The sequence below is a fragment of the Lepisma saccharinum genome, chromosome 9 (assembly GCF_977018435.1).
Source record: "Lepisma saccharinum chromosome 9, izLepSacc3.1, whole genome shotgun sequence".
Taxonomy (NCBI): Eukaryota; Metazoa; Arthropoda; class Insecta; order Zygentoma; family Lepismatidae; genus Lepisma; species Lepisma saccharinum.
Genome location: NC_139237.1, coordinates 43259829 through 43278632, shown reverse-complemented (window position 1 = coordinate 43278632; position 18804 = coordinate 43259829). Strand labels below are relative to the sequence as shown.

Genomic DNA, 18804 nt, shown 5'->3' with positions numbered 1-18804 from the left:
ATTCTGCTCCCGACGTGTGGGCGTAATGCGCTACGAAACCAGAGGCACTAGATTCGGACTCTGGTCAAACATGACTGTATCATATTTGTCACATCACAGTTTCTTCATTTCATAATTCATCCTCGTATTCGCATGCAATTAACCCAACAGGCAGAAAAGCAACCTAAAATGAAATTACAGGAGCAGAGTACACCTACCACGAGAAGACATCCACTCCAGTGGATAGACAACAGAAAATGATTATTTTTCTCTGTATATCATGATTAAAACATGTAACTATTATTCACTCTCTAATTTAGGATTAATTATGTTTGTGAAAATGATAGTTGTCCAACTTTTGTCACTTAACACCTATCGGAACATTGTGCTTTTTATGAACAGTTGGTCATCACATTCAACTCTTTCTGAAGAAGAAGCAGAAGTCGATGGCGTAATATCTAAAGATTAATCTTCATAGCAAAGGGAATTCAGTTACATGTGTAGTTTGAATGTAATGATACTAACATAATAATGTTACGAAAACATACACAGTTTGTGCCATAGATGCAAATCATATAGTATAATTACAAGTGGTGGTGTATCACAGATGTATCTACTTCACACGTCGAGGCAAAACCTGTTAATCAACATTACATTGAGCGATCCTCATACTTGTAATTATTTTGCTTCTGAACATCAATATTTGAAACTAGAAACGACTTATTTGTTGCTGCGGGGCCTCCCGATGGCGCAGTGGTAGCGTCGTCGCCTTGTAATCAAGGGGACCCGGGTTCGATTCCCGGTGGAGGCACATAGTGGTTCGGATCCCACTCTAAACTGTAGGTCCAGTCCCGATTAGCCTTACTGTGCATAAAGTGGACTTAAAACACCAACTCAATCAATCAAGCAATTATTCATTGCTAATTATGGTCATTAATATTAGTCTATCAACAGGCCGAGGATTTTCGTAAGGGGGGGGGGGGTGGTTACGAATCCAACACATTTTCTAGTTCACAGGTCAAATTTCTTGTAATAAATTTGATAATTAATATACTTTGGTTTTACCCCATTGAACGCAATCAATGTATTTGCTATGGATGCTTCATGTTTTTATTTTTTAAGTCACACTTTTGATAAGAAGAAAAGCATCATATAAAAGCACCTTCTTGACTATTTTCAATTATTAATATTTAATTGCTCAAATATAATTTTTAAACAAAAAATATGTACACTCAACATTGTAACAACATTAAAGAGATTAAGACTACTTGATGTCTTAAAGACAGTTGTAAATAAGGTACCACAGTTCAACAATTTAAATTCTGAAATTTAGGCACCGAAGTTTATGTGCGACAATATGTCGTCACAAGTAACTTTTATATCCCGGTGAATTTTCAGAGTAGCTAACCCATTTAATCTTTCTTCGCAAACGGTATTTCGAAGATAGGTCTTCAACAGCCTCGAAGTTGAGAATGATTTCTCATTTGATGTCGTTGTTACCGGGATTGTACTGTACATAATATGCGCAAACGTGTGTTTACCCAGGGGAATATTACTGCACTGCACATATCAATTGCTTCAAGAGCATTTACTGGACGTGTTTGCATTGCTGCAAGATGACGATACCACAGTTTCATTTCAGTGGGAGCGTCGTCGCCTTGTAATCAAGGTGTCCCGGGTTCGATACCCGGTGGAGGCTCATAGTGATTCGGATCTCACTTTAAACTTTAGGTCCAATCCAGATTAGCCTTACTGTGCATAAAGTGGATTTAAAACATCAATTCAATCAACATTGTACTTGTTGTAGAGATGATTTTGCTAAATATTGTGTACTTTTTTGGCATTGTATTATTATATTATTGGTCAAAACATTTGTTTGACAGTCGACAAACAAATAGGAACCCCTTCAGTAATTAACATTTTCTACTACAGTGTCATTAATGTGTCATATTCATTTTCATATTAAGTGTATGGAGAGGAATTTTGTATGTTGTTAACGTTATGGAACTGCGAAACCAACTGTTGAAGGGGCCACTCCCCCCTCCTCTCCGAAGCCCAGAACCGCACCGCAGGATCTGTCACTGAGCCCGACAAAATCTTGCCAGACAGTGCTCGAAATGGAAATTTCTAGCCGAAAAGGGAGAGGATGTTTGATCGATTTTGGAGATACGAGGGGGTACATGGATCAACATGGAGACAGTGCAGTAGGTGGAAGATGCTCAATATGCAAATTATTCTAATTGGGGGTATGCTTTGTGAAACTTTCTTAACTGAAAGAAGCATCCCCTACTTCGACCACTGATGAGAGAAAAGATGCTTTCAGAACATGAATTTATAACTGCACACACATATTACTTATTGTATTTGTTGCGTTTGTACAAGAGAAATATTCAGAAGATTTGTAAGGAATATTTACAGTTCATAGGATGCCTACCTAGTCTATCCCGAGTCGTAATACAAATTTTATCCCTTTCCTACAAAATGAAACTGTCCATGGCAACCGTGATTTTATAATGTGGTTGCATATATATATATAGTAGCACCAAGCTTTCTGGGACCTCGGAAAATACGTGAAACACAGGCTTTCCCGTGGCTTCAACTAGCGACACTAGTGCCACTGCTCCGACGCCAGGGTTTGAAATGCCTTGGTGGCTCTATAGGATAGGTAATATCGTTTTTCGAGGGTTCGTGAACAAAACAAAACGTAAATGGTTTTAAAGTCCATTTTATATTCAGATACGTTAATCGTGACTGGACTTAAAGTTTAAATCGGGATACGTACCACTGTGCAATGCACCTTCACAGGGGATCAAACCCAGGACGTCTTTGATTACACCACCATCGGTGAGGCCCCTGAAATCATTGAGGAAACTTGTTCATCCATGTTCTCTCGCCCTGTGAAAGTTTATTGGTGATATTGGGTGACATCCTACACACGTCTTCCAGACATACACACGCGGGCACCCCCTTCCCCTTCACACACACGTTTGTATGCTTACAGCACATGCTGTGCCCTCCCAGAAAAACAATTATAAATCCGCCTATGGATATATCTGCTATCAAATAATGAACGTCACTTACATCGACAGTTCCTTGACATAATTTTGCAACAAGGTTTCCAATATGTTCTGCTATGCCTTCTTGTTGAACATCAGAGTCTGAAAGTTCGCACGTTTCAGTCTCGCAATTCGGATGGAATTCCTCTGAACTTAAATCGACCTTTTGTGAGGGTCTATTTGTGGAAGGTGAAGCTTCAACTTCCATTTCTTGTTTCTTTTGGAAATACTCTAATAATGTATTTCTCCTCTTTTCTCTATCCATCTTTAGTTCCACGTCAAAAATCTATTACACAGGCAGAAACATAACACACAACACAACCACTTCGACTTGCTACCTTGCAGACTGCAATTCGCTACAACCCCAGTGAACACCAGGACTTAGGACAAAGATAGCAGGCGAGTGTTTGTGGATCCTGGAAGTGGAATGTCTGAACCATGCATAAGCTTGGTCCAGCTCAAATTACGCACCAGTGTTGACAGCAACCAGTAGTGTCAGTGTCAGTAGTGTTGGCAACTTCTACATAATTTACGCAGAAATTCAAGTGAGATCTTTCAAAAAAATTTACAAGAAAATGCAATAAACTGAAGGTTGGAAATTGGTTGAGAAAAAAAATATAATTTATAAAGAGCACAAGAGTAAAACGTATAATATATTGGCATATTAATTGTTTTTATTTTGTTTATGAAACTGACTGGGCCAGTTGGGCTATATAACGCATCCCTCACCCCCTCCCTTCCTCCCGGCATGCTATTGTACAAAACATCGCTTGCCTCCTTCGTAAAACCATGCTTCGCTATTGCCTGCAACAATTATTATTATTATTATTATAATTATTGATATTTTGAAATAAATATGCATCCAAGTGTGAGATAAGATTTTGACTTACTTTGCCTACTAATTGTAGTGATTCAAATCTCACAAAACTTTGCTTTGCTGGCATAAATGGTATAAGAAGGGAAAAGAAAGAAAAGGGAAGTTAGCAGCACTGTCGTAACAGGAAATGGAGGGTCATTCTCCTAAAAGGGTCATCGTGGGTGAAAGAAAGGGGAGGAGGGATTCCTTCAGTTCGCATTCCAAGGGTTACGGCTCTTTTCTTGACCATAGTGAGAAGGAAATTCTCCTTCCTTTTGAGTGACTAAGGAATGAATGAATGCCTGTGCATTGCTGTCACTCAACTCCAATATTATGAAAAGTAATTGAAGAAACAAATAAATTTCTCATTGCCAAAGGAAAACATTTTACAATATTGGCGATTTGGTACTCAAACACATTTATGAAATAAAATTTATTTCATTTTTGCTTTGACTTTTTTTTTTAAAATGACGACACCAATGGTGGGTTTAACCCCCACCAAACACCCCTGGGCACGCCACAGCCTATCAATTATTAAATCTCTGATTTACAGAATTTTTGCAAATTTTCGAATTGGATTTTCTCGAAACTATGCTATTATGGATTAACTCTTTTTTTTTTTTTTAGGCGTTCAATTTTCAAAGAATTTTTCGACCTTGTTTTCTGTACTTACATATAACATGCACAATGTTTACTAAACTAATGGGATGTATATTCCTTCCTTGAAAAACGGAGGCATTCAGAGACAAAGAAAGCTTCGTGCAAGAAATCCTACTTAACTAATTTGAATTTTTATTTTCTACTTACTAAAAATATTTTGAAATGAAACCGTACGGGAAAGATTTTATTACATATTTTATTGAATATTACATTTGTCCTTCCGTTTCAACCTTCCGTGGGAAGGAAAGCATGAGGCATCATGCGGGGATACAGAAATGTTAATCCCCCCCAATGGTCACTGTACAGCTTCCACACAAGGCTGCTAATCAACTCTACCTGCAATATTCGTTACAGCTCCTGGAAAATCGTAACTACACAATATCTAAGAAATTTCAGGAATGATCGAATCAGATTGAGGAATGGCGAATATGGTGGCCAGTCCATTCGAGAAAGTCGTGATTCTCATCTTCGCGATTAGCCAAAAGCGGAAGAAATGCAAAGTAAAATAAATAAATAAAACAATCATTAAATGACTGCATTGCATTTTAGGTTATTGTGCGTCACTTTTTTCTCTCTAGATTAGTTGCAAAGATGAAGACACGTTTTGTTTGTCTCTGTGTTCTTTCTTATTTTCCTTCACTTTTTTACCACTTTTGTCTAATCACGATCGTGAGGATTAATTACTGTTTACGTTAAATTGATAAAGTAATTAGAGGAATCGAACATGGAACCATCAGTGACACAATCGTGAGTCAACGAGTAAGTTCACTGGTGAACAGTGGCGGTAAGGATGAGTGGTAAAACTGTTGCAGCAGAGGCATGAACAAATGCAATCAAATGCGCATGCCTTTCTCAGGATTCGAATCTAGGACGCCATGTGTCTTATCATGAGACGATAACTACTCCACCACAGATGTATTGGATGAATATCTGAAGTTACCTTTGGGTCGATTTATCTTTACGTTTTATATCATGATATTTTCATGGACCTCTTCTGTACAATAGAAATTTCCTTGTCTCTTTGCATCTATTATACCACGTGTATTCATCATCATCATCATCATCGCCTTCTTTTTCGTCTTGCACTGTTATTCCATTTGGAAAGTACATTACCAATGCTACAGAATAATATAACATCCAAGATTATTTGCATTCATCTTTCGGTACCCTATCGTCTCTGTTGTGAAGGAAGAAGCACCAGTAGCCGAGAGAATAGGCGAAGAACACAACCGGAAAGACAAAGAGGGACACCCTATCGTAAGGAATCCAGTTGGGATTGTACAAGTATCTCCTTATCCTTGCGAGGATACGTTTATAAGGCGAGTACACTTTCTCTTTCCAATTTGCAATCTGCGGAGAAAAAGTTAGAGATTAAAAACAAATTATACAATTGTGGATATTGAAAGAAATAATGTGAATAGTATATCCTAAAGTCTGTTAATAATATGCACGAAGAAATTTTCTTCAGGATATCGACCATGGAAATTCTGGATATTTTTCAAAGCTTATAGAGTTATCGTCACTCAATTTCATTATGTAAAGGGTATAGTAGACAATGAGTCCGACGTTTGGATAATAGATGACGGGATACTCGCAAGCAGCGCCTTCTCTGCAGTCTGTGCTCTTTACTACACTCAAATAAACGGCCACAAGCACTCTCTTCGTATTGTGCAGATACATGAGTTTCTTATTTGGAGAAATTTAGGGAGGAAAATACAAGCAGGATATCCTGGACGTGAATTTGTTTCGAGACTAATCCCAAGAAAAACGCCGCAAATTAATTAAACCGTTTACTCCACAATCTCTGCCAGAATTGAAGACTGAAAAGTGTTCACACCACCATGAGTTGTTTCAACGTTATCAACCCGATTCTCTATCCTCTGTTCGAATGAAAATCAATATAAACACACAGCCGTAGTTTCTGAGAAATCCTATTCGTTATTCCAATAGTAACTGTGCAAGAAACGTACGCATATGTATATAGAACACGTGATAAAGTCATATTTCTCAAAATAACTGCTGCATTGAAGTTGCGGGATCTCATATTATGAGCTCTGCAGCTACGACCAATATATCCATTGGCAAAGGAACTCCACAAGTAAGACAGGGAAATTAACTATATGTGTTTCTCAGGAGCGCCGTAGCTTTTTTGACATTTCCTTCGGTCTTACAGTAGATGGAAAATAGGTTCTTTCACACCTCCTACTAGTCAATGTTCTACATAATGTGTTATGACCATAGTCATAAATTGAGTTGTTTAAGCCATTAAAGTAGGCACAATATTTAAAGGATAATAATGTCGCAAATGGTGTATTTGTACGAGGGCCACTATTTATATTTTGAGCCTTGGCAACACTGATTGAAGTTAGGCGCGATTTGACGTTTGCACGGAATCGTCTGGCATTATTGACCATAACGTACTTCAAATGTTTTGTCAATAGCTTCATTTGTGTTGTTTATGTTGCCTTGGAGATTGCGCGACAACAATAAAATGGAATTAACTCGTGAACATTTTCGTGCGATGATTTTTTTACGATTTTCGACGTGGATTATCAACACAAGAGTGCATCGATCAACTTACTTCCACATTTGGCGATGAAGCCCCATCCTTTGCCACTGTGAAACGCTGGTATAACGAATTTAATCGTGGCCGCCATTCGCTCATCGACGAGATTCGCGAAGGTCGTCCAAAATCAGTTGTTGTTCAAGAAAACATTGATGCTGTGCAAAACCTAATACTGCAAGATCATCATGTGACATACTGTGAGATTGAGGCAACCATAGGTATTAGTTCCACCAGCATATATAAAATATTACATGATCATTTAGCTGTGAGAAAGGTATGTTCTCGTTGGATCCCACACAATTTGACAAAAACTCAAAAAGACGCTCGCGTCAATTGGTGCAAACAAATGCTCAATAAATACAATCGTGGTGCTTCAAAAGACGTATATAAGATTGTAACAGGTGACGAATCATGGATATATGCATATGAGCCGGAACGTAAACAGCAGTCGACTGTATGGGTGTTTCAAGATGAACCCAATCCAACAAAAGTTGTTCGCGCTCGAAGCAGATCGAAACAAATGGTCGCCTGTTTTTTCGGGAAAACTGGTCATGTGGCAACTGTGCCTTTAGAGGAACGTAGAACGGTCAACTCTGAATGGTACACAACAATTTGTTTGCCAGAGGTCTTCGGTCAAATACGGAAAACAAACAAACGCCGTCGGATCATTCTTCATCAACACAATGCCAGCTGTCACACATCTCGTCTAACAACCGACTTTATGAACAGTCAAAAAATCGAATTGATGGGTCATCCGCCGTACAGTCCTGATTTGGCACCCAATGACTTCTTCTTGTTCCCGAATGTCAAGAATAAATTGCGTAGACAACGATTTTCGTCGGCGGAAGACGCCGTTGATGCGTTCAAAAACCATATTATGGAGGTGTCTCAAGAAGATTGGAAAAACTGCTTTGACAAATGGTTCGAACGAATGCAAATGTGTATTGACCATAAAGGAGAATACTTCGAAAAACAATAAAGCAGTTTTCAATGCCAAATTCCTGTTTTTTCATTGTTAGGCTCAAAATATAAATAGTGACCCTTGTAGTATCTTAAAAAGTTGTCAATAGATGGCACTGATGTCATTTTAGTAGCAGTATACGACTATTAAAATTTTTCAAATTCAGGAACATTCTCGCTTTGTAGCAAACGTTTAAGTAATTCGAACCTTCATAACAATGATTTTTGTTAAAATATTGAAAGTATTGTTGATAAAATACAATAATAACAAGCAAACAATATTTTCTAATACATAGTTTCCTGGCTGAGTCCAGTAATGTGTAGCTTCATGCAGGACCTGGCCACTCTGTTACTTTGGCTGTTGAAAATACATCGAGTGTGACGTTATTGCCCGTTGGTGGTGATTAATGTAACCAATTTTGTAAATCCAATATCTATAAATTAATTAATGTGTGTTATAATGTAATTATATTTCATGGTGAGTGCTCTGCTATTTTGTGCAGATAAAAATGCACTGGGAAAAAAATGTTTCTTTCCGTCACATGTACGCAGAAGAATGAAAAGTGTGGGAACGCGAGGGAAGTAAGTATGCTGGAATAGCGGCAGGATGGAAGCGTCTTTATGATAATATTGACGAAAAACAAAGGCGGTGTTTTAGTGGTTACCATCGCTGTCTGGCATAGTTCACAGGAATGACTTAATGTTGGAAGAGTTGGTGAGGAAAGGGGTGTAGTTACAGTCGCCAATCTTTCCAAGTAAACCTCAAGAAATGTAAGTTAAAATTGGCTTCGCGTGCGGAAAAGAGAGTCAGTCGTGCTTCGGCAGCCATGCGAAGGTAGGAGTATTATGCATTCTTAAGCGAAGTAAATTCTTCGTCCACCACAGCGCAGGATTTCGTGGGGATAAGATATATAAACATGATATTTTAATCGCTCTGGATTCATGCTTGAAATGATGCGAGCAAGTTGGAATTATGGGTAGCCTATTGACATTGCAATCGATAGGATGCAGCTTTCTGTAATACACCTACAGTGCTGTTATACACAGTTAAACATGTACGAATCGATTCAGCAAAATATTGTAACGAAATCCCTGATGTAAATATACCATTGCTAAGTTAATGTTTTGCTTGCCACGCTATAATAACACAAGGTCAGTAAATTATTTGTTGAAATCAGTACGGTATACAAATGAAGACATTGAACGTTATTTAGGCATATAGTGCATTAAAGAAATGTAGTATTTACGTATAAGCGGTAAAAATGCTATAGGTTAGGTACAAACCTATTCTTTATTTATTCAAATTTATCTAAATAAATATCTCGTCTGGAATTTAAGTTTTCTTTCTTGCAAGCATGAGAAGCATGTTGGTGCAATTCCAGGTAATAATGTTATGTTACTTGTAGTAATGCATAAGTTGCCTTTCAGATGGCGGGGGTTCTCCTCGAGCTTGCGGGAATTTGAATTAATTGCACAAGTGCGGAGTGATCAAAAAATTCAACCACAAGGCTGTTTCTTCTTACCTGTTGGGGTCAATTTTTTCTTTTGTTTGTCATTGTTTTTTTTTTTACTTATGGCTTTTATGTAGTGATTTCGCCAGAGTAATTCGCAATGTTGCGTTGCTTGACGGGTGTGTCCAGAGTACCATGGTCCGAAATTTTTGAGTTGGAGTTTTAGAAATTGGGACATTGTAGAGTAACTGCACGAGGACACATACGGACGGAGAAGCTTTGTGAGCCTAGTCTCGTCATAGTGTAATTTCTATTTTTATTACATATTCTTAACATTTCACATTCGTGACCCTTCTCGCGACAGCAGCCGAATAAAGTTACTATCCAAATACTCAACCACCATGAGGTTGCGCCAGATAAGTCCAACAAATCAACAACATTAAGAGGTAAGAGTCTGAACTCAGCAGAGGCGAAGTCTTTATAGTACTCGCCTAGTCGATATCCAAAGACAGTCTCTTTCTAAAAGTAGGAGATTTAACCGAGGAGAAGGTGAAGGTCAGAATGATGAACAAGAACAGTTAATTGAGGAGAATACATAGAAATAATAGGCGTATAGAATGATTTGTGGACCAGCAAGAGAAGGATTCAAGTGAGGGAAGGAAATAATGATAACTAAATAAGAAGCTAGAAGGAGGATATGTAATAATGTAAGGAAAGTCACGACGATTGACCTGGACGCACAACTGAAGGAAGAATGCAGAAGAATGTTACTTAGAGTGGGGTTACCAAAGAATGTTGTTTGGTTGAAATGAAGGGTGGACGAAATATTTTCAGATGGGCTCTCCTTCGGTGGCAATTGCTACCAGTATTCTCCTTTTGCTCCAAATAATAAGAGAGGACGAGGTACTCATATTTCTCACCTTCTTCCTAGGGTACAACGATATGTGCTCCATATGGGACATCTTGATGTGCCGCACGCCAGTCGTTGTCTTGGAGGAGTTGGCCCTCACCTTGAAGAGGACCAGGGAGTATTCCGCCAGGGTGGCGAAGACGAATATAATGCACCCCAAGAGCCAAGCGTTCAGGCACTGGATGGTGGACGATGGTGGTGAATGAGTCCTTGGGAAAAATACAATTCATTATCCAAGTAAATACTTTCAAAATTACAGTTCGTAACATTATATTGAAAAGAAGGAGCTAATAAATATTTTATTTACCTGACATTTAATTTCACATCAATACATGTTTAACTTTATCAAAGTTAATACGAATAGTTTAGCTACTAGCTCACCAATCTCTAAGCTAATGTCACACATGGACATTAACAAAATATTTCCTTTAATAAGGTTTTTATTTTCATTTTACATCCACTTTATGCTCATATAGACTAATTAGGACTGGACCGATCTACTATCTTCATCAGGATCGAACCCAGAACGCCTTGATTACAAGACAACAACGATAATACTACGGCATAAGATCTAATTTCATAAGGTCATTGATTTTTTTTAGATTCTAATCTAACTTAAACTAATCCTAACTGAAGAATTCCATTAAAGAGATAAGTATATATCATGTGTAAATCTTTTGCCAACACATGCTTCCCCGATGGCGGAATGGTAGCGTCGTCGCCTTGTAATCAAGGAGGTCCGGATTCGATAATCGGTGGAGACACATAGTGCTTGGGATTTTTTTCTGAATTTTTTAGCAGACCATGATAAAAAATCTGACACGTAAGTTGGTTCAGTTTCACCAATTGCCAACAATTTTCATCGCAGTGACGGCGGAAAGCATATCAAACGGAAATACTATGCTTCTCTTTTCTTTGGTCATTGGTAGGAGGCTGCAGTTGTTCAATGACTGAATCCAAAGAACAGAAAGCTAAATGATATTACACTATAAACTATATTATTTAAAATATGGAAATACAACATTTATTATACAGTTATACAAAACGCAGTCCAATCCTCAATCTCTCCAATCTTTCATCATATTTCTTCGTGAAAGAAGTCCTGATATCCTGTTATTGTTTTCAAATGCTTGCAACATATTTTAAATGTCCTATGTCATACGAATAAGTACGCCTAATCTTAATTCAAATTGCTCAAACTTCAAATATTTTGTGACACACAGACACATGTGTTTACAGAAACTCAATTTATGTAAAAAGGTGGGAGCAATACAATTGAATTGAACAATTCAATTCCTTAACTCTAATGTTATTATACTTATTGTTGAATTCTGTATTTGTGTTGGACAGTCCATGAACATGTGGACAAGGGTTAGAAAGTGAAACTGGATATTACTAAATCTTCACTACAAAAGAGTTTATAATTAAGAACAAAATATCAACTTACAAATTGGATTCATACATGGTGACTAGCGTTAGGAGCGTAGTGACGATCAGCACCACTCTTCCAGGTACAATGGTTGGTGTCACCAGGAAGCTACACCAAGACACCATCACGAATATCGTGCTGGGAAAGTAGTGAGAGAGAATATAGTTGTTCAGATCCCGTGTTAGTATGAACCTTACAATGAGCCTGGAAAAATCTCCTGAAACGTGTGGAAAATGTAATGGATTAGCATGCTTCTTCAGAACTTTATTGAAAAACATGGATAAATTGGAAGAGAATTACATTCAATATAAAAGGAATATCAAAAGCTTCAAGGAATGAGGGAACACCAACTTCTGTATAGCTGTAATTTTGGATTTTCTAAGAATATTTTTTTTCGTAACGTTACAAGGGTTGGATATTAAGTATACATTTTTTTGTCCCGTCAGATGGCCGTAGAATTTAAGACGAGACATTGCAGCGAGTGCTTTAGGATTTATGTGATTCAATCACATTATGCAGTGACTTCAAGTGAATGGAGATTGCGCACATGCCCTAACGACAAAAACACTTCTGCTGGATAAAAATGAGTTGCACGAAGTCATGGCGCACAAGTCTGTAGACGAGGGCTGAATGGAGCATGTGATGTGGGAGCTTTACCCTATCGTAAAGTGGAACGATGGGGCAAGGAAGTGATATCGTTCATGACATCTTCAGTTCTGGACGGCCCTCTGTTATCAACCACAATTTAGCTCCTTGCTTCTCTGCTGCATGTTGATCACATATGGACTGCGCGTGACTTATCCGTACGGGTATACGTATGCCATAAAACAGTGTTCTACATTCTGCACGACTGTCTTGTATGACACAAAAATGCAGCGCGTTGGAAAACCTCACGATATTACTGAGGTGCAACAACCCCAAATTGTTCAATTGAACAAGGCTTGTTGAGCAATTGTTTGCAACAATATCCTTCATATTCCATGAGAATCCAAGAAGTCGCACTGCTCACGCTGTGAAGGATCTCTTTCGCTTCTGGTGATTGAAGTTAATGAAACATCAGCCATAATCGCCAGATGTGAGAGTATGCGTTCACGATCTTTCGCCAGATTGAAAGAATCACTTCGAAGGATATATTGTATTTCCTGAAAAATATTTCAGTTGGTAAAATAGATGTAGGTAAGTATTAGAAAAGGTTTTTTTCCCTCCAAAAATACGGAATCTCAATTACAAAGTTGTAATCAAGGGGTCCCGGGATCGATACTCCATGAAGGCACAATCTTTCATCATATTTCGGATCCCACTTTAAAGTGTAGGTCCAGTCCCGATTAGCCTTACTGTACATAACGTGGACCTAAAACACCAACTCAACTTAACCAATTAGGAAGAATTATTCACACATTTAAAGAATTCTGATATTGTTCAATGTAATGAATTGTATTCATGGTGTTTTAATGTATATATGAAAGATTTCTCTGCCGTTGCAGAATTGTAGCAAGGGATTGAGGTTCCTTTCGCCAATTTAGAAATGAAGTGGGCGTAATTAAAATAATTCCAGACTCCACACACAGAAGATAACAATGCTGTGTCTGGATGCAAGGCCAGCATTTCGAACACCTCACCTTCTGTAACACAGAGTAACATGTAACATCTTGCTTTGTACAATCCTGTCTACTTGAAACCCTATGTTCAATAAACATCATTCTCAGCGAAGTGCACAAGAAAAAAGCAGCCAATGTTGTGCATTGTGTTTTTTATATTTTGTATTCTACAAATACTATTGGTATTACTGTAAGCACCTAGTGGACAAGTTTGTAAGTATGGCTGATCCTAACCATACATTCATATATTCATAATTAAATATTCGCGTTGTGATGCCAGGGCTCTCGGGTTCGAATCCCTGTCCATGCATGGGTGTACTTTGTGAGTGTCCCTTCAACAATTTCTTCATATCACCATTCACCCTCATTTTTGCTGTAAGCCAAAAGTGGAAGAAATTTGAAGTAAGATAAATCAAATTTATCAATCAACCATATACCTCGTAAACAGTTCTTTTGTGGACTCATGTTGACTGGCAATTTTTGCTTCTATTAGTGCGTACCGTAGGCTAAAGAAACACTAACCTAACACTTATACAGAAGGTTGATCCGTCTATATGTGTCCGATTTTAAACCTTCACCCCTGATCACAGAATCGACCGACCTCAATGATTCAAACAGTAGGAGAAAGCCAAAGGTCTCTAGTATCGCGGCAAGTTCGCGTGTGTGTGGTGTGTGCATCATGGCTCCCAAGGTGAACCGGTTTTGGGAAGGCTACGTCGTAGCACTTTTCCACGCCAAGTTTTCCGTGACGCAGATTCAAAAACAGTGCGGGGAAAATGTATGTGCATTGGGGTTAATGACCATCAAGAACATAATTAATCGACATAAACACCACGACGTTCAAGCACTTCGTTCACCCACAAAGGGGAGTAGAAAGCAACCCTGTACTGCTGTGACTCCACCTGTAGCTCGGATGTTGCGCCGAATGGCCCTACAGGAAAACCCTCCTACGCAACGACTGATGGCAAGACGAGTGCACGTGGCACAGTCAACTGTTAACCGTAACCTGCGTGACAAATTAAAGCTCCGGATGGTGTTTAAAAGTCGTGGACACTTCCTCACTGCGGCCCATCGGAGGGAGAGAAAGACTCATTGCAGGCGCCTCTACGAACGCCATCTATCCGGGGAAAAGTGGAAGTTTGTTGCCACACTCGATGAAGCATGGATTTATCAATCAGATTGTGACAAAATTCGAGCCGTAACGTACACCCCACGAGACGCAAGAACCCGACCTGACTTCATCCGTCAGTGCAAAGCAAGTTTTTTCTGGTTGTCGCAGGATGTTGCTATGAAGGCAAGTTAACGATTCGGCAGGTGCCTAAAAACTGTAAATTCATCTCCGCATTTTATCAGCAACATATCCTCACACCAATTTATACAGACGATCTGCCCCGTTTGTATGGAAATGCAATAAATCAGGTCCGTGTGAATATGGATAAGGCCTCATCACATACATCTCGTTCTACACAGAGATTTCTGCAACAAATGGCGGCAGACACCGGCATCCAGGCTATTCCCTTCCAGGACATACCAGTGAAGTCACCTGATGCCAGTCCCATGGATTTTTGCGGGTTTGGCCTATTGAAAAGAGCACTTGCATCTCGTCGTGTCACCACTGTCCGTGGCCTCTGCAAAGCCTGCCAGGAGGAGTGGCTCAAGATTCCCGTTCCTGTATTTCAACGGAGCCACCTACAATGGAAGTTACGGTGCAGGGCTATTGCCAGGACCCATGGTGCTCACATCGAGGGCAACCGCTGGTGGTCCGGTGATTTTTCCTAAAGTAGATGAGACGTCAAAATCGGACACATATAGACGGATCAACCTTCTGTAACCTAGTTCTTTTTTAAAGCAAATGAATATCATATGAATGTGTGTAGCATTTATCAAAGTGAGATCTTACATTGCCTTAACTATGTTACCTGAACATGTTAGCAAGAGAGGAGTGGGAAGGCCAAGACGAAGAAAGAATGTTAACATCAAAATTGACCTTAAGGAAATTGGTCAGGATGGTCAACAATTGATTGATCTTGTCCAGGATAGTTACAGATGGAAGACACATGTTGTTGTGGCATATATTTCGAAGGTGCAATAAGTACAGGCTCTGGAAGATGAGAACTTTTTCTGTATCCCCCTTAAAGTTAAACACTGTAGATGAACATCTCTCAAAAAAGTAAAAAAGATAAAAATAAAAATCTTGCACTAGTACCTGTTAATCCACGATAAAACGTTTCCTTGTCTACTGCGCAGACCGATACGCTATATTTTGGTAAATGCTGGAATGTGTTTCCCTTGTAACTGTCGAATCTCACGGGGTTCTTGGACTTCCACTTCAGAACGGCTAGAGTCTTTGGGAACATCCCTGGGGAAGATAAAACGTTACTCACTACAGAACGATCAATTATCTCCGAAAAAATCTTGAAACTATGAAACCATACAATCAAAGCATTACCTTACAGAAAACTAACTATGCATGGTCGTATAGCACCATAACTTATTTTCAATTTCAACAAGGATAAAATATAGCTATGAATTAGATCTACAATTGGCTTTTGTTTATTGTAGCAAACCTCTACCCGCAAACATGCAAACAGTATAGCAGAGGTGATAATTGGGGAATATATTTTAAGGTGCAAAATTATGGTAGGAAAGGGGAAAAAAGGTCCTGAAAAAGTTTTCAAAAATGTGCAAAAGGAGAGCTGATAAAATGTATTTATTCATCTGGCCGAAAATTTGGCCAATCGGAATGCACCATACAATAAGGTCATTGCCATTGCCAACGCCAATTTTCAAAATGGCGACCAGAAATGCATTTATCTCCTAAACGGTTGGACTTCAGCAAAATGCGTTTTCAGATTCTGGAGAATTGAGTTGATGTACCTTAAACTCGCTTGGTCTCGGATTGGAGATTTTCAAAATAGCGACTGGAAGTGAGCCTATTTCGGAGACGGTTGGACTTGAACGAAATGTATTTGCAAATTCTTTGAAGCATGATTGCTCGGGATGAATGGGGTGAAAAACTTTTCCAACCACTTAGAATCGTGAGGTGTTATCACCTCTCACTCTCTTAGACGCCATTCTTTTTTCTCCGGCCAATCAGAGTATTTAATGGTATCATAGGACCGCCCTCGGCAACAAACCAGGGCATCAAACTCAGTATGGGCTACACCAATCGCGGCTCTTGAGAAAAATTACCTTATCGTTTGTAAATGAACTTCATTTCTTTCATATATGCCCCTATTAAAGTGCCTTACATATGATTTACCTCGACTGGTACTGGCCACGTCGATTGTCAGGTCAGGAAGAGGCCTGCCTTGCTCTTTTAGTATAAGTTTATCTTGAAAAGATAACGTAGAGCCGTGCTCGAACAAATGCTTCACTATATTCATTGTTCTTGCACTTAACACACAAAACAAACAGATCACAACATACACTATTTACAAATCCACATACACAAAACATTCAAGCAATACACGCACACGCATTTATATCCAAATATTCGCACAGAAAAGACACGGAATTCATAAACACGTCTCACTACCCTCGGCTTCGGACTCGAATACTGTGGTAAGCAAAGAGAAAGTTTCAACTTTTCATAATTAATTATGTTGGCCCCCACCATGTACTTGGATCCAACATGGCGGCCAAGACACTTTTTCTGATACTTGCCAAGTAGGTGTTGGCAACACTTGTCTTCGAGTGCGCAGCAAGTATTTCTGCATGACGTCGTTTTGTGTATGCAGAATTATCCTTTGTCCTGTTCGACAGGGAATCTGTTGTGTATCTAGACATGTGTGTGTGTGTTATTAAATATGTATTTCACATAAGGCGAATGTCCTTTCCAAACTCACACCTACCCAACCACCGAAAGTATTTGGATACAAATCGGAACTGGACTCGCTCCCCGACATGGTCCTCCGAGCAGGATTTGAAACATTCCGTGAAAGTGATTCTAGTGACTTTGTGTTTTTTCTACATGCATAATTGTGAACTGTGACTGTGAGTGTGCATTTGTTGGACAAAGAAAGTCTCTACACAGAACTTCTTATCACACTTCTCGTATTTTCCGTTCGTTACTTCCTCGTCCGCGAGACGCCGAACAAGACGTGGTGCTGGCCTAATCACACATCTTTCGTTACCAGCGTGTAGTGCAATCCGGTTTTCCATATTCGGTCGGTTCGCGGTTCGTAAACGCGTTAAAATGTAGCGAATTCTCGGAGCAAAGACAGTGCTAAAAGGTGAGATTATGCGTCTCGAGAATCGTGTCAATTCCGGGACTTTAGGAAATGCCACGATGTCTTTGTGTGGTGATAAAGCGACGCAACTATCAAGTGACTGCAAACAACTATTAACTGATCTTGCTTCAAGGGACGCTAGTAACTTCGATAAGTATGAAGGTGAATTAGGTGTGGAAGAAGACAGATTTGATCAGATTGTCTACAAGCTTCGGTCAGTACAATAAACAGCATCAGGAAGTTTTACATCAGTGACGTTATCATCACGTGACAGACCACCCCAGCAACAAGTTGGTGAAGTTAAACTACCAAGATTGGAAATTCCTTCCTTCAGTGAATCGCTAGAGGACTGGCTGAGTTTTCATGATTTGTTTAGTGCAAATGTCTACAAAAACGCGAACTTAAGTGGTGCACAAAAACTTCAATATTTGAAGGCTTCTCTCAAGGGCGAGGCTGCCTTGCTTATAAAATCGTTAGCAGTGACAGACGCGTGGGAGTTGCTCAACAACCGCTATTCTAACAAGAGGGAATTAGCAACACTGTCCAGCGACTGGTGAATCAGTCGCAAGTGAATGAGAACTCGCACACAAGTTTACGTCGTCTTATCGACACTACAAATGAGTGCATTCGTGTTTTAAAGGTGCTCGGTGAGCCTGTTGAATATTGGGACGCGATTCTTGTTTATCATACAACAAAAAAGCTCGATTCTGAGTCAAGAGAACAATGGAAACTCTCTCTCACGTCGCAAGAAGTGATAAAGTATTTTCGAGTTGACCCAGTTCCTAGATCAGCGTGCGCGTGCATTGTCGTCAATGGCAAGTGAAAACAACAATCTGCGGAAGGCGGTGAGTCATAATAAGCTGTCAACCTCTTCCTTTGTAACATCAGGTGTTTCCTTCTGCCCGAAATGCTGTACCAAGCAACACAAACTACACAAGTGTGAAGAGTTTCTTCAGATGTCTGTGCAACAAAGGCACAGTTTCGTGAAGGATAAAGCGCTTTGTTTTAATTGTCTTCTAAAGCACAAATTAAGATTTTGTACATCAAACGGGTGTCGCCTCTGTGGAAAATATCACCATACTTTAATTCATTTTGACAAGGCTAACA

The 18804-nt window shown here is 39.3% G+C and overlaps 1 protein-coding gene across 1 annotated transcript in view; it reads right to left on the bottom strand.

The window, feature by feature from the left end:
• Positions 1-5694: 5694 nt before the first annotated feature.
• Positions 5695-18804, bottom strand: part of LOC145992410 (glycine receptor subunit alpha-2-like) — a 159596-nt gene continuing 146486 nt past the window's right edge. Inside the window, exons 6-9 of the mRNA XM_083128792.1 lie at positions 15672-15824; positions 11886-12084; positions 10449-10647; positions 5695-5901 (exon numbers count right to left, since the gene is read on the bottom strand). Coding sequence (XP_082984918.1) covers positions 5695-5901; positions 10449-10647; positions 11886-12084; positions 15672-15824 — 758 coding nt within the window. The remainder of the gene's footprint in view (positions 5902-10448; positions 10648-11885; positions 12085-15671; positions 15825-18804) is intronic.